Genomic DNA, 17572 nt, shown 5'->3' with positions numbered 1-17572 from the left:
TGCGCAAAGGTTCAATCTTGTGCAATCTGAGGGAGGTTTCCAATATGTTTTTTACTAAAAAGGACTATTTGAAAATGGCAAAGGACACCCAAGGGGGAGAGCACGAGGTTGAGATATCGCCCTTTTGCATCAAAACTTTTAAAAAATGATGTGTTCAATGGTGCAATCTGAGAGGTTCAATTTTACTACGTAATGAGTAGCCCTCTCCTTCCTCTCCACATTTTGAACAACCTTTCCCTTTATCTATGAGTTTTTTAGTGAACCCCTCAGATTCCCAAGGTCATAAATAATGACAGCTCCATAATTGCTCTGTAGTTGTGAACACTGCAGAACTCCTCCGTGCACCTCTCCACAAAATACTCTGTTGAGTTCATCACTTGCAAGTGTTACAGCATACAAGCATGGTCAATGGTTTCTTACGGTGATACTTAAAATTGCCTTTTTTAAAGTTTAGGCAAAAGTATAGAAAGGGTCATAGGTCAAGTGACGAAGATCACAGGTCAAAGGTCATGACAGGTTAACCCTAAAATTAGGCAAATTATTTTTACCTTATGCTTTAAAGTTATGCCTTGTGTATCAAAACAGTCTCTAGCCTTACAGAATAGTATGCCCTTTCCGTTAGGTCTAGAGGCATTAATTTGTTCATCATATACAATAACTTCGTATCTTGTCATGCTCTGCAACTCTCTTGAGTGTGACCGATTTCAGGCGATTTTGCTCGGCCTTCATTTCTGAAAATCTTTATCATCCTTTCCTTTAAAATGAAATAGTGGTAGGGGTTTAAAATGCAACATGAGGTATGAGTATTGGTTATGGTCCAGAACCCCAACCTTCTATACTACTCTTCTCTATTGCAATCTCAATTGCAGTACGAAGTTATTCCTGGTCAGAAGAATATGGAACAACAGTGTTATCCATCGTATGATGAGTCAATAGATTTGCACCAAAAATACACGATATGCAAACAAGCTCGAGACCAGCAACGTCCATCACAGCTACAGCTGCAGGATCAGCAACAAATGAAGTACGTGCAGCAACAAAACATTCTACAGGAACATGAACTGCTATCTTATCAGCAGCAACCAGTGGAGTTGCAGCAGCGCTATCATCATCATCATTATGGACAAGAACAAGAACAAGAACAAGAACAACAACAACAACAACAACAACAACAACAACAACGAGAAGAGCATCTGTTGTACCAGCAACATCTGGCGCAAGAGCCTCACGTCCATCCTCCCCAATTCACTGAAGATCACGTTAATCAGTATCATAAGCAAGAACTGCAACAGCAACAGCAATACAATTTACAACAACACCAATATCATCAACATGAACGACAGCAGCAGCATCAGCAACAACAATTCATTTACCACCAGCAACATCGACCACTTCATACCGAATGGTCAGAAACCAGACCACCCTGTCCACAACCTGGTCAAGGGAGCTTCATGGGGCCATATTATCAACGGTCACATCAGCAGCCACCATACCCCTATCAGCAATTTTTAGGCCAAGCACATTTCTTGCCGAATCAGCTATGGCATATGCCCTATCAAAGCGTTGGCCCATGTCCACCCTTCTCACCATATCATCAACAGCATCCAGAAAAGGTTCAACATCATGATCAACACCAAGGTTTGCCACCCTTTAAAGACGGTTTTGACCTGGAAAAGGGATCTCCTAATATACGTCCACACCAAAATCAACCATTTTCAGCACAAGAAAAAATATTGCCAGAACCTCTAAGTATGATTCAAATGGCAAAGGAAAAACCTGTGAAAACAACTGAGTCTACACCAAAAGTTGTACAAGATATAACTTTACGAAGTCAATCTCCTGCCAAAAAAGAAAAACACGTGGAAAAAGCAGTGGAAGAGGGCAAAATAGAACACCTACGGAGTAGTGAAGATATTGTTCAAGAGAGAGCGAACGGTAATGATTCACTAAGTTACTAAAATTTGTGTCAATTATAAGATTCTTGGCAAATTTTGAGCTACTTTTGTCGTAGTTATTGAAACTTTAATGAAACTCTGGTACTTATCAACGTATTTCTGTAGTATAGAAAAATCAAGGAGGCAAAGGTGGGATGGAAAGTATGTGAATTGATGCATGTACATGTATGTGTACATCTGTTCATCCATTGTACGTGTTTACAAATGCCTGCACTCATTTTTGTAATATGGAATATGAAAGATCCAATTAAGGTGTAATAATAGTGAAATTGATTCTATTCTAGCAGTTATCACCCTTCCAGCACAAGAGAAAATATTGCCAGGCCCTTCTGGAATGATGCAAATGCCAACAATTAAACAAGTGAATACAGCTGAGTCTACACCAAAGGTCGAAAAAGATATAACCTTACAAAGACAAGCTTCAGTCAAAGAAGACACTCACGAGGAAAATACAAGGGGCAAAGATAAACACCTACGAAGTAGTGAAGACACTGTAAAAGAAAAAGCGAATGGTAACGATTCATAAGTTACTCACGTTTTGTCAATTATAAGGTTTCTGGCAAAATTTTGAGCTACGTTTATCCTCAGTATTCAAACTCTAATATAGTAATCGTACCTATAAACGTATTTTAGAGTATTAGACATTTCAGGGGGAGAGGTGAGATGGAATGTATGTCAATGGATGTATATTTGTGTGGGAAGGATGTGAACATGTATGTGTAAATATGTATGAGTACATTTGTACATACATGTTACCTGTATATAATTGCCTGCGGTCATGTGTGTAATGTTGAATATGAAAGTATCCACTGAAGGTGTAGAAATAGTAAAACTAATATTTTAATACAGCAGTTACCAAGGAGACAGCTGAGACATTTATTGAAGTATCTGGCTTTGGGGATACAAGTGAAGATACCCTTATATTGTACTTTGAAAGCAAAAAACGATCTTGTGGAGGCACTATTCGAAGCTTGAAACATAAAGATGACAAGTTAGTCGTCATATTTGAAGATCCTGAAGGTACTGTACAAATGAAGGTTTCATAAGCTTATAATGAAGAGCAATGTCGATCGATTCTTTTGCTGTGGAGGTCATTTCAGTACGATTACACAATAGATTAATTTATAAGTAGAATCCATTAAACTATTCCTTGGCAAATTAAATGTGTTCATGATTTTGTGTTTGAATGCTGTCTCAACCTTCAACAATATGGCAAGAATCTCATTCTTTGTATCCTTTTTAATGTGCATCTTGGTGTCCTTAGTAACTCAGAGAGTGCTAAAAAAAGAAAAGCATACCATAGATGGCGTTACTCTGACAGTTAAAAAGAAGAAAATCCTTCCAATCGATAGGAGAAGCCTGCTCTTGACCGGACTGCCAGATGAAGTTCGCAAGAATGATTTGGAAATGTACTTGGAAAATTATACTGGTATTGATGACACACCCATGTTGTTCTTTGGCGAGACAGTCGGAAGAGTGCTTGTCAGATATCAAGAAGAATTGACAGGTCTGATACACATTGGTTTATCAAATAATATGTGCTGTTGTTTCTGTATTGTCATTTAAATATGGAATATCTTGTATTCATGGTGATCTATAGTCCGAGACCTGGCATTCAATGTTTTGTTTGGTCTGTGTCTGGCAAGCCCTTCAAGTCCGTTGCATGTTTTGGTGAACCTGTGAATGTCTCACCATTTTTCGTAATCCCCAACACTCCCATGGTCCAGTTCATGCCATAAAATGAGACTTGAAAGACTTGGACAGTCGAAGTAATTACAACATGGTATCGATACCATTTAACATATGTCAAATTTTTCAATGTCTCGGCCAAGAACACTACAGTACTCTACTCGGAAATATGGTTCACACATCGTTTGCTCACTGATAGCTTGGAATTCCATTATTTTATATACTGTTTTCCTATTTTACTTTTTATTGGAATATCCCGACAGCCGAAAAGTTCATCATGCTACTGAAATGCAATATCCGAATAGTCTTGATTCATTTCTAGGAAATGTAATTTAGATGTGTCCTTACCTAATAATAAACACTATACGTTCCAATCAATACTTGTGACCTCATATGTGTTCTTTCAGACATGGACAAAGTCATCAAGAAAATTAATCAGAAGAAATTCAAGAGCACGTACTTGACGCTTCTTCAATTGAAATATCAAACTGTATAATCGTCAAAGGCCTGCCTACAAATGCTGAGAAGGATGGGATTCTATTATACTTTGAAAATAGGCGCAGTGGTGGTGGTGAAGTCTTGGAAGTAAAAGTTGACTGCGAAAGAAACTCTGCACTTGTTTTCTTTGAAAATTATAAAGGTAAATAATACAACTTAACCCCTTTGTATCATAATACCTTACCTGAAGTTAAAATATTTTTGTAAGACATTGGGAAATCTGGAAATTAATGTTGACGGAGAATTACAATTGGAAGACGGTAATAAATGAGATTCCTCAACATTTGCAATCAGGAACTCAGAGGAAAGTGCATTTACCTGACTAAAATACACACAAGATTAGTACGAAATATACTTTACTCTCCAACCTATCGAACGTGTGTCGAATTTATGTGCAAACGAAAGTGATTACTTCAACCTGTACATGCGTTTATAAATTTTACGTTTCATCTAGGTCGTTTTTGATGCATAACAATTTTATGACTATTGCAAGCTTATTGCGGTATTTTATTTCTTACATTACAGTGATTGAATCTGTCCTGCCAAGAAAGCACACAATTAATAACGTACAGGTGGAAGTTGGGCCGTTTCATGAGAGCATAGGGTATGTTGTAAGTACAGAACAACCAGTTCCTTCTTTACCTGATCCGCTTCCATTCTCGTACGATGCAAAACTTCTTGAATACGTAAAAGGCAAGACGTCATACATGAAAGAGCTGGACGAAGAGATGTCACAACAGCACAGTCAAATAGACTGGGTTAACTACATTGGAGGAGACACCTTGGTCATCAACCCGACGTTATCCGTGAAGACTCCAAATGTCCATGCAGTAGTGAAGACATGGTCCAAAGATGTGAGACATGCACTCTGTGAATACATGAAGCGGTTCAAAACTGTACCGATGACCGTAAATGAGGGTATCTGGCAACAGGTCAAACACAAGGTATTGGGCACAAAAACTGAAGGTTTAAAGCCAGAATGTGATGATACGACTACCAGTATCATACTTACTGGACTGGTAGAAGACGTCGAATACAGTGTAACCGTTGTCCGAAAAGTTATTGATGACATAGAGACAGAACTTGAAAAGCAACGGCAGCAGGAAGGTGAAACCGAACTATTGAACGATTTGAATATCAAGGAACTGGTGGATTTGGCAGCGGATAAAAGATTGCCAGGTCCTTCTGGAATGATGCCAATGGCGGCAGAAAATCCGATGAATACAGGTGAGTCTACACCAAAAGTTGAAAAAGATATAACCTTGAAAAATGAAGTTCCTTCTAAAGAAGATATACAAGTGGACAAAGCAGTTGAAGAGGACAACGAGGACCACAGACAGAGCAGTAAAGACTTTGCCTACGGGAGAGCGAATGGTGATGATTCATGAAGTTACTAGTTGTTGTCAATTATAAGGTTTCTTGCATATTTTGAGCCACGTTTATCCTCGGTAATCAAACTCCAATATAGCTGTCGTACGTATCAAGGTATTTTTATAGTATTGAAGTATCGCGGCTGAACCGGTGGGATGGAAAGTATGTTGATGGTTACATTTTTTATGGATGGGCGTGCACGTGTATATGTACGTTTGTACATTTTACGTGGATAGAATAGCCTGCGCTCCTGTATAATGTGGAATATGAAAGTAATAGTAAAACTAATATTTTAATACAGCAGTTAACAAGAAGACAGCTGAGGCATCTATTGAAGTATCTGGCTTTGAGGATACAAGTGAAGATACCCTTGTATTGTACTTTGAAAGCAAAAAACGATCTTGTGGAGGCCCTATTCGAAGCATTAAACATAGGGATGACAAGTTAGTCGTCATATTTGAAGATCCTGAAGGTATTGTACAGAATGAAAGTTTCATAAGCTTATAATGAATACCAAGGTCGATCGATTCTTTGCTGTGAAGGTCATTTAAGTACGATTACAGAATCGATTCTTTATTGTAAAACCTATAGAACTATTTCTTGGCAAAGTAAATGTGTTAATGACTTCGTGTTTGAATGCTGTCTCAACCTTCAAAAATATGACAGAACTGTCATTCTTTGTATCCTTTTTAATGTGCATCTTGGTGTCCTTAGTAACTCAGAGAGTGCTAAAAAAAGAAAAGCATGCCATAGATGGCGTCGCTCTGACAGTTAAAGAGAAGAAAATCCTTCCAATGGATAGGAGAAGCCTGCTCTTGACCGGACTGCCAGATGAAGTTCGCAAGAATGATTTGGAAATGTACTTGGAAAATTATACCGGTATTGATGATACACCCATGTTGTTCTTTGGCGAGACAGTCGGAAGAGTGCTTGTCAGATATCAAGAAGAATTGACAGGTATGATACGCATTTTATCATCAAATAATAATGTGCTATTGTTTCTGTATTGCCATTTAAATATGGAATATCTTGTATTCATGGTGATCTATAGTCCGAGACCTGGCATTCAATGTTTTGTTTGGTCTGTGTCTGGCAAGCCCTTCAAGTCCGTTGCATGTTTTGGTGAACCTGTGAATGTCTCACCATTTTTCGTAATCCCCAACACTCCCATGGTCCAGTTCATGCCATAAAATGAGACTTGAAAGACTTGGACAGTCGAAGTAATTACAACATGGTATCGATACCATTTAACATATGTCAAATTTTTCAATGTCTCGGCCAAGAACACTACAGTACTCTACGGAAATATGGTTCACACATCGTTTGCTCACTGATAGCTTGGAATTCCATTATTTTATATACAGTTTTCCTATTTTACTTCTTATTGGAAACATCCCGACAGCAGAAAAGTTCATCATGCGATTGAAATACAATATCCAAATAGTCTTGATTCATCTCTAGGAAATGCAATTTAGACGTGTCCTTACCTATTAATAAACACTATACGTTCCAATCAATACTTGTGACCTTCTCATATATGTTCTTTCAGACATAGACAAAGTCATCAAGAAAATTAATCAGAAGAAATTCAAGAGCACTTACTTGACGGCTTCTTCAATTGAAATATCAAACTGTATAGTTGTCAAAGGCCTGCCTGCAAATGCCGACAAGGATGGGATTCTATTATACTTTGAAAACAGGCGGAGTGGTGGTGGTGAAGTCTTGGAAGTAAAAGTTGACTGCGAAAGAAACTCTGCACTTGTTTTCTTTGAAAATTATAAAGGTAAATACAACTTAACCCCTTTGTATCATAATACCTTACCTGAAGTTAAAATATTCTTGTAAGGCATTAGGAAATCTGGAAATTAATGTTGACGGAGAATTCCAATTGGAAGACGGTAATAAATGAGATTCTTCAAAATTTGCAATCAGGAAATCAGAGGAAAGTGCATTACTTGATTAAAATACACACAAGAGAGTACGAAATATACTTGACTCTCCAACCTTCCGAAGGTGTCTAAACTATGTGCAAACGAAAGTGATTACTTCAACCTGTACATGCGTATATAAATTTTTGTTTCATTTAGATCGTTTTTTGTTGCATATCAGTTGTTTTTTAATTATTGCATGCTTATTACAGAATACCAATTCTTACATTACAGTGATTGAATCTGTCCTGCCAAGAAAGCACACAATTAATAACGTACAGGTGGAAGTTGGGCCGTTTCATGAGAGCATAGGGTATGTTGTAAGTACAGAACAACCAGTTCCTTCTTTACCTGATCCGCTTCCATTCTCGTACGATGCAAAACTTCTTGAATACGTAAAAGGCAAGACGTCATACATGAAAGAGCTGGACGAAGAGATGTCACAACAGCACAGTCAAATAGACTGGGTTAACTACATTGGAGGAGACACCTTGGTCATCAACCCGACGTTATCCGTGAAGACTCCAAATGTCCATGCAGTAGTGAAGACATGGTCCAAAGAAGTCAGAGACACACTCTGTGAATACATGAAGCGGTTCAAAACTGTACCGATGACCGTAAATGAGGGTATCTGGCAACAGGTCAAACACAAGGTATTGGGCGCAAAAACTGAAGGTTTAGAGCCAGAATGGGATGATGAGACTACTTGTGTCATACTTACTGGACTGGTAGAAGACGTCGAAAGTAGTGAATTATTGGTTCGGAAAGTGATCGATGAAATAGAGACAGAACTTGAAAAGCAAAGGCGGCAGGAAGATGAAACCGTACAATTAAACGAGTTGAATATCAAGAAACTGATGGTTTGCAAGTTCGTTGAGACAATCGCTACAAGATATCCAGACTTAAATGCTTCATTAGATAAACAAAGTAAGAGCATAACATTACGTGGAACACATGATGATGTTGATGGTGCAAAACTAAAAATGTTCGAATCTTTCAATAAAATGGCTGCCGTAAGAATCTCACCACCGTCAAAGTCTTTGTTTGATTTTTTGTCATCAGAGGAAGTTTCCAGTAGAATTCATGAATTTTTTTTGGAGAAAAACCTTGAAGCCGCATTTTCGGTTGAAGAACAGGACATTTTTTGTACGGCAGTGAAGAGAGGCGATGTAGAAGCAGCAGTAGAGATAATTCGTGACAGTGCAGATGAAACGATCATAAAGATACCTCCGCAGTCAGAAGTTGTTCTTCATCAGAATGAATGGGGCATGTTGGTCAACAAACTGAAATCAGATCATAGAGCAGAGATAGCTGTCTTAAAGGACGATGCTTTGAACGTCAAAATCACTTCCTTCAAGTCATCACTTGCTACTATAGAAGAAGATATCGTCAAATTTCTCAAAACGCACACTATAATCGAGGATGTACTAAAGGGGGACCGTGAAAAGCTTCAAGTCCTTTTCCAATTCGAAAAAGAAGAACTCGATAAATTGAAACAAGGACGACTGCGAGATGTAGAGATGACCATGGATGTGAGAGGAAGGGTTGGCGCTATAACAATTAAAGGTACCGAAGAAGACATCAAAGCCACAAAAGATGCTCTCAAGACAATGGTCAATGGTGTAATCATGCACACATACACATCAGACAAACCAGGAATTCAAAACCTTTTCGCAAAGGAAAAAGGGAAAACTTACCTTAGAGCCATCGAAGAGAAAGTTTTGTGTGTAATCACAATTAATGACGGCTCAAAGGATTTGGAATCCTCGCAAAGATCATCCGGTGAGTTTCTAGTCATTTTCCTGAGTGAAGTTTTACTTACTGTGTGAGAGATTCGTGACTAATGTTTCTGTGGCAGGAGTAAACAAAATGAATGGTGTAATAGATGTTTACTATTCAACTGACATATGGAATATATTTGAACAATGACTGTTTAATTACAGGTTTTAAGTGTGACGAAGGAGAAGAGGATTATGGTGAGGAAGATGATGATGATGATGATGATGAGGAGGAGGAGGAGGAGGAATCGTCTGGAGTGTTTTTTGTTCCGAAAAGATCAGATTGGAATGTTCCGTTATCAACTTTTTCTCATTTTATAACAGCAGAGGGAAAAACCATCAGGCTTGTGAAAGGAAATATCGCAAAACAAAAGGTGATGAGGAATTTTTAGTCAATGAGACAGGAGAACAGAGAAGTGCTATAAATAAAATAAACTGCCTCGTATATAAAGGAAATGAAGGCTACTTCACACATCATTTCTACCTTCGTTAGTGATGTACGATATAGTGAGTCGGTCAACGAAGTTTCATGATAACGGGAAAACATGGCCAGACACCGGTGAATCTATAATGCTTTGACCCTGGGCATGTGATCTGAATCCCCGGTAAAACCCGTTTTATGTTCGAGTTATTCGTCTTAACAGTGTTTCAGAACCAACATTGACGTTCCTTCATCAGCCGCTCTGTTGTTTTGTACTCCCTCCGTTTAGTTGTGTGATAGTCACCTTCGTCTTCGAAGAGGAGAATCCGTATTCATCTTTAAGAGGGCGCTGCACACAACAAAGCGTATTTTACTCAAAAAATCACTTTTTTTGCAAATATTCTTTCAGTTGTAATTAATTTGTGAACCCAAGATTAAAATATTGGTCGGGTTCACTTTAGCTTGTCAAGCAGTCGTAAGTTGCGTGATAGAGAAGTGTTAATTTATTATATAAATGTACGCAAATCAACCGATTTCCCGGCTTCTTTTTCCTCCAAATTTCAATTTCCACAGAATTTAACTATACTCTGGCTGGTCAAATTTTACTGAAATTTGCACATTATGTTCTTTAAATGCTATATGACAAAAAGACTGTTTTGTTTGGCAATAAAGTTCTTACATTTTATATAAATAACAGGCATTTTAATTTTGCCAAGGCTCATTTCACAAACACCTCCGGGGGCGGGAGATTCCAAAAAGTTCTCAGATTTTTGCAAATACCTCCTAACAAACCCTCAATGTGTTCAAGTCCCCCGTTCTGACTTGCTATAATTTTGAAGGTTCCTTCCCCCGAAAGGAAGGCAAAATATGGTCGATATAGTGCTTTGTCCAAAAAAATCAAATCATAATACATGGGAGCATATTGGGCAAACTGTTTAATTTTTCCCACAAAAACAAGCTATATATCTACATTTATATGTGTGTGCTAATTCATGTAAATGTTCTTTGCTTGAAGTTGCAAGTTAAGTGCATGTGTGTCCAAAAATTGATTTTAGGATTTCATCGATAATGTTGATTCACTACACATGGTAGTCTATGAGATAACTATGAACGTGTATTTTCCAATATAAAACTAGTAATATCTTTTCATCTGTAGACGTTTGATAACTTATATAAATGTACTTGATTAGCATGGGGAGTTTACAAGTCCACATGTGTACAAGAAATTGGATTTTGGAATTTCGCCGGAAAAAATGTTCCACTGTACATTAGTATATGGCAAAACTGTGAATGACATTTTTCCCAATTAAAGCGCTGTAATATTTGTGCATATATGGACCCTGGATAATTGACATAATTGTACTTGATTAGGAGAGGGTGGTCACATGTGAATGTGGGTACAAGAAATTGATTTTTGAATTTCGCTGAAAATGTTGATCCACTCAAATCTCAGTAAATCTGTGTAATTATATATGCCTGATTATTGATATTAATGAACTAAATTAGACTAGGGTGGTTTCAAGTCCCTTGATTTCGGAATTTCATCGAAATGTTGATCAACTATACATTGTAGTCTATGAGGAAACTATGAATATTTTTAAAAATAAAAAACTAGCTAAATCTGTGTATTTATGTACTTTTGATTATTGATATCAATGTACTTGATCAGACTAAGGTGGACACAAATGCATTGTGTGCGAAAGAAATTTGATTTTGGAATTTCAATGAAAATGTTGATTCAGTATACATTGTAGGCTACCAGGAAAATACAAATAACGCATACATGTATGTTATCAGCTCCCAAATTGTTAATCAAAGGTTGTTTGACTTGAAGGTTTCAGTTATTAGTGATGACACTATGCACTGTTCTAATAGTCTGTATGCACTATTCTAAATAGTTTGTATTCTGTCAAAGTCCTCAAAAATAAAAATGTACATACAGCAACTGACCTATACCCAATGTATTGTCAATGGGAGAATGATATCAAATAAGTTATCTCCCAAATTGTTATTGAAAGGTTAAGTTGAAACTTTTAGTCATTATAGAGGACAGTTTTGCACAACAGAGGGGTTGGGTAAGTAGAAATCATGACAACCTAAATCTTTTGCCTCACGGTGGCTGCTTGGATCATCAATAAATTGTTTAATATACCCTAAAACGTGCGCCTGAAGGGCGCGCCGAAAATGGAAATGGCAGGAAATGAAAGCGCCAGAAGGTATTTAAAAGGAATTTGATATTCAATGAATTTAATAAATTGTCAAGTCCCCTTTTGCAAAGTCAATTTTTTCAGATCCCCAAGGCGTGTTGTAATTTTTTGGCAGGTCCCCCTGAAATCTCCCGCCCCTTCCAGAGGTGTTTGTGAATGCAGCCTCATCATGATTTTAATCGCTTTTTTTAATGTCAGTCTTTCAACGCTTGCCATTTTAGAACGAGGATAGATAATGCAAAATAAAATAGTCGTTTTTTCTACATATACTTTTCTTTCAAGTGATATAATACATTCCAGAAAATAGCGTCAAGTTTTGACTTTATAAATATTTACCATTAATACCAAAATTTAGGGTTTTACCCTAGACACCTACTAAATCCTTCGAGTAAACCATAGCTCCAATTCTAAACTTTAGAATCTCTGCTTTTTGAAAATATATATAAGGGGGTTTTCTTGTCATCTTAGATGAGAAATTGCTTTGGAAAGAGCTAAGCACTGTTGACTAACTGACTCTATAGTGAGCGATCCGGTGTGTGGTGTCATAATTAAAATGACCCAGCATCAACCGGAGTTCTTGACGCTATGATTTTTGGTTTAGGGCATGTATTGAGTGTGGTTAGTGCTTTCAGTTAATGCTGTATTAATCTGTCAACAATTACTTTGTTTTAGGCACTTAGATCGATTACCCGAACTTTGGTTTTGCGTTAATTATTATGCATTGTAATACATATAAGCAAAATAAATTTGCTGCTGCGTCCTTATACTTTATGCCTTTATCGTGAATCGTTGTTTGTCTGGATATCGACGGGATACTTACTTTTTCCTATTTTTCAGCTTCAACTCATGGTACAATACCAAAGTGCACTCTGTCACCTCCTCGATACTAAAAAACAACCAAACTACATGATTGCAGGGCAAACCTTATATTCATCCGGTAAAGAAAATTATCATATACCTTACATTCACATGCCTGTGTAAAGCTATGGGAGAAAGGCGCCCTAAGATCCGTGCATTTTTTTACGTATCACGCCCCGGCCCGGTGCCCAAATATGGGCAATAGTGTGCATTACTGAACTATCTCGATTCTGGTAACTACGCGCGTTGCTATCCGCAAACGTTCCATTCGTACACAAAGCCAGCGCGAGATTTGGAAAACGTCTGCTCGCTCAGATCGTAGTTGCGCGTGGCGCCCGGCGGTGGCAGTCCCCGGGTTGGGTTGGGTACCCATGCTTGTTACCCAAGTTTGAAAAGTACCCCCCTTTCCTAGAATGTTTCTGAGAAAAACACCCCCTATTTGTGGCAAATCTGGGAGAAATTAGCTGTAAAAAACATACCCTTATTTTCGAAATCTAGGAGGTTAGTATGTTGACTTCCAGGGTTGACCCTGGAGGTTGACTTTGTATACATGTACATACATCACAAATGTTTGTCCTCACCTGATTTTAGTCACATTCCCGGGGGGATGGACCCTAAGTGATGGGCATGTATACGTCATATGTACATACAAACATTCGGTACTGTTTTTCATTTTCTTTGTGAGTGAGACTAGACTACATTTAGTGTCCTAGGGAGATTATGAAAGGACTACCCCTAATCTCGGAGGTTACTCTGAAAAAGTACCCCTTTTTCTCGATTTCACGGATCTAGAATCTCCGAGATGACTGAAGAAAAACACCCCCTTTTCCGTGAATAGCGCTGATCGCAAATGACGTCACTGTTCTCTCTCATTAATATGCATAAATAAACATTTGTCTGCATTTTCCGCATAAACGACGAAAATAAAACCTGCGAGTGTTAGCATGGTTATGTAGCGTCACACTTATTCGTATGAATTGATGACTGAGACTACAAGCTGCAACAACAGCCGCGCATACAACGACAAAATTTGTCCGAATTTCAGCATATTTGTCCGAAAGTCGCGCGCGTGCAGCTATATTTAGTAACAAACCCGAAATCGCGATCAACGCTATTTGGTAACGCGCATGGGTACCCACCAACCCGGGGACTGCCACCACCGGGGCGTGGCGACAGTGGAGCCGCGCCAGTGACATCGGCTTTTATTTCTAAATTCTAGTGAAATCCTGTGTATACTAAGTGCGTGCCTGTTCAGTATAAATTACAAGAAACTGACAACACGCTTTTATCCTTCTTACACCTCGATTTCAGCCTTGATCTCTGTTGGTCACGTAATAGTACGCATATTGCTTTGCGCGTTCTGGAATTCTGCATGTAAACAAATGACGTCATTAAGTATGTCAATCCGCGACGGGAAGCGGCCATCGTATTTACGAAAAACTGACACAAATTGCGATGAATTTTTGATATCGCAGGCATTTTTATTTCCTAAACAATGTTGAATATTATGTAAACTACATATTTATCATTCCATAAGGTATATAATAAAGTTATTATCATATACCTACATTCACGTGCTGTGCGTGCAAAGCTATGGGAGAAAGCGCCCTCAGATCCGTGCATTTTTTTTACCTATCACGCCCCGGCCCGGTGCCCAAATATGGGCAATCGCGTGCATTTCTGAACTATCTCGATTCTGGTTACTACGCGCGTTGCTATCCGCAAACGTTCCATTCGTACACAAAGCCAGCGCGAGATTTGGAAAACGTCTGCTCGCTCAGATCGTAGAACTTTGCGCGTGGCGACAGTGGAGCCGCGCCGGTAACATCGGCTTTTATTTCTAAATTCTAGTGAAATCCTGTGTATACTAACTGCGTGCCTGTTCAGTATAAATTACAAGAAACTGACATCACGCTTTTGTCCTTCTTACACCTCGATTTCAGCCTGGATCTCTGTTGGTCACGTAATAGTACGCATATTGCTTTGCGCGTTCTAGAATTCTGCAGGTAAACAAATGACGTCATTATGTATGTCAATCCGCGACGGGAAGCAGCCATCGTATTTATCAAAGTCTGACACAAATGGCGATGAATTTTTGATATTGCACGCATTTTTTATGTCCTAAACAATGTTGAATATTATGTAAACGGCAAATTTATCATTCCATAGGTATATGATAAAACCTTTACAGCCCTGATACGGCTTTTTGCGGCCCTTGGTCGTACAGCGTACGGGCCCTCGCACGCTCGGGCCCTTCCGCCCTACGACCTCAGGCCGCAAAAGCCGTATCAGGGCCGTAAAGATATAGCCTGCGACAACATGTTTTTCAAACACAGGAAAGCAGACGCTAGTATTGACCCGAAATGTATTACAATGCATAAGTTCGGGTAATCGACCGAAGTGCTTGAAACAAAATACTCGTTGACAGTGCCCTAAAACCAAAAATCATAACGTCCAGAACTCTTGTTAATACCGGATCATTTTAATTATGACACCACACACCGGATCGCTCACTATAGAGTCAGTCAACAGTGACCAACTCTCTCAATAACGAATCTGGTTTCTCCTCAGCGAGCACGCAGATGACATCACACAACTACATGGAGGGCATCATATTGACTGCAATTTTTAGTCAATTCCAGTGACAAATCCCATTGCAAGAGGGGATTATGCCATTGTCAATGACGTGTTTTCTTCATATTCCCAACAAATTGTGTTTTTTGTCTGTGTATGCGTCATTTGTGTAATTACTGTTGAACGACAATTAGCAAGTGTTGCTGATTGAAGCCGTTTTGTTTTCCTGTGAAAATATGTGCTATTGTTTTGATTCAAAGTTGGAATTATTGATTAAATGAGGAATGAAAACAAGAATATATTAGATGTTTCTCTTATGAAATAGGCTGACATTATTGTCAACACAGTTGAGAGAACATGTGACTTGAATACTGGAGCGATATCTAAATCTATCTTACAAGCTGCTGGGGATGATCTGCAGGATGACATCAATGACAAGATGGGTAGTTTCGTTAACGAGGGTGATCTAATTATCACCGATGGTGGTAAGCTGAATTGTAAGGCTGTCTTCCACATATGTATCCTAGGAACTCCATGGGACAATGGAATTGAAGCGAAAAAGGTATGCTCCCCAAAAATCGAATCGACATGAAGTTGACGCTCAGAGTACTGACATTTAAATAGAGAGTGGATCTTTTTCATTGTTTTATTGCGTCAAAAGAAACTCTAGAAATCTGGAAAACGTCATGGCAGCTGCAGTATTCTATTTAAAATTTAAGTTTCTCAACTAAGCATTTGTGAAGTTTTCCCCTTTCTTACATGCAATAAAGTTTGGTTTAATCTTTATGCTCCAAATGCAACGTTTAAAATCTTATGATCGTATCGTCTTGTAAAATTCAGTTGACTTTTGATCGGATTCAAACTCACAACGTACGGCACCTGGTGAAGACACCACAGTAAAAACCGGTTGGCCAAATAACCACCCTTTATTATCTCTTGGTATCCAAGAATTTAAGTTTATGAAACAAGTTTAGAAGAGTTTCAATCTTCCTATGATAAAATATACAATCTTGGTGAGAAACTTCAAAGGAATTACTATTTTAATAACGATATAAGTACCTTTCCATCAGAATGTTATGATTTAATTTCATAGGAAGGTTCTAAGCTTTGTATTGAGATAGTTAATCATTAAGTGACGTAAACGTATAAAATTTTGGCATCAATGTGTGATTTATATTCGGAAGATTCACAGACATACAAATTTTACACTCTAATTATCTTTCATTTCTTTCACTCTCTCTCTGTACGAGTACCAATTAACAAAACTATACTTCACAGTTGTGAACAATCATTAAATAATAAAATAACAAGAGTTATGTTTTCCATGTAATTATCGTACTTTATTTATCACTACAGCTCCTTCACTATGTTATTCAAGAATGTTTGAAGACTGCACACAAAAAGAGAATGTGCTCAATAGCTATCCCAGCGATGGGTACTGGTAACCTTGGATATCCAAAAGATGTGACTGCTCGCATCTTGTACGAGGAAATCAAGAAATTCAGTAGGCAGGAACCAGGAAGCACTCTATCAGAAGTCAAAGTTGTGGTGTACGACCAAGACCAGCCAACTTGCCAGGTATATATCTATTGTATCCAGTGTGTGTTTTCTTCCTCTTCTATTATGTTTAAATACACTACAAGTATCAATATCAAGCCATGGGAAACTTAATCGCCTTATTTTAGGATACGTATTTCTATACATTACTGATCCACAAGTGTTGATTAATTCATCTCGCCTTTTGTTGTGCTTGCAGTTGTTTTTCTTCTCGTACTTCCACCCTTTCGTTATTTATACGGGGAAGCAAAGGTATAATTATTTGATGTTGCATTTTGTATGGGGAACAGAAGTAAGGTATTTATGCATTGACTTTTCCATGAACAGATACACATATATAATTCTTTCTGCAAATATAAAAAAAAAGAAATCTGAGATAAACATCATCGGAGAGTCAAAGTGACGGTAAAGCTTGATTTATTTGAGTCGCAATTACTTCCGTTCAAAGGCTCTGAAAGTAACACGGGTTACGTGCAAACTAAATAGGCATATGTGACTGATATTGTGTGTTTTTGAGCGTACTTTCGTTTGGCATTCGTTCGTTCGTTCGTTCGTTCGTGAGAGAGAGAGAGAGAGAGACACACACAGAGAGAGACAGATAGACATACAGACAGACAGACAGACAGACAGACACACACACACACACACAGAGGTAAAAAGAAAGACTTTATAAACTTTTGAATAATTCATGAAATACGAATAATAACTCTTTAGTTACGAGCGCACACCTTTTTAG

At 38.2% G+C, this 17572-nt stretch overlaps 1 protein-coding gene across 1 annotated transcript in view; it reads left to right on the top strand.

Moving 5' to 3' along the window:
• LOC139143672 (uncharacterized) overlaps positions 1-17572 on the top strand; it is a 78747-nt gene that overhangs the window by 53553 nt on the left and 7622 nt on the right. The window contains exons 3-12 of the mRNA XM_070714182.1: positions 870-1935; positions 2240-2467; positions 3220-3462; positions 4668-5516; positions 6228-6470; positions 7063-7296; positions 7676-9223; positions 9385-9593; positions 15605-15841; positions 16636-16857. Coding sequence (XP_070570283.1) covers positions 870-1935; positions 2240-2467; positions 3220-3462; positions 4668-5516; positions 6228-6470; positions 7063-7296; positions 7676-9223; positions 9385-9593; positions 15605-15841; positions 16636-16857 — 5079 coding nt within the window. The remainder of the gene's footprint in view (positions 1-869; positions 1936-2239; positions 2468-3219; positions 3463-4667; positions 5517-6227; positions 6471-7062; positions 7297-7675; positions 9224-9384; positions 9594-15604; positions 15842-16635; positions 16858-17572) is intronic.

This window comes from Ptychodera flava, chromosome 11 (assembly GCF_041260155.1).
Source record: "Ptychodera flava strain L36383 chromosome 11, AS_Pfla_20210202, whole genome shotgun sequence".
Classification (NCBI taxonomy): domain Eukaryota; kingdom Metazoa; phylum Hemichordata; class Enteropneusta; family Ptychoderidae; genus Ptychodera; species Ptychodera flava.
This window is presented reverse-complemented; position numbering and strand designations above follow the sequence as displayed.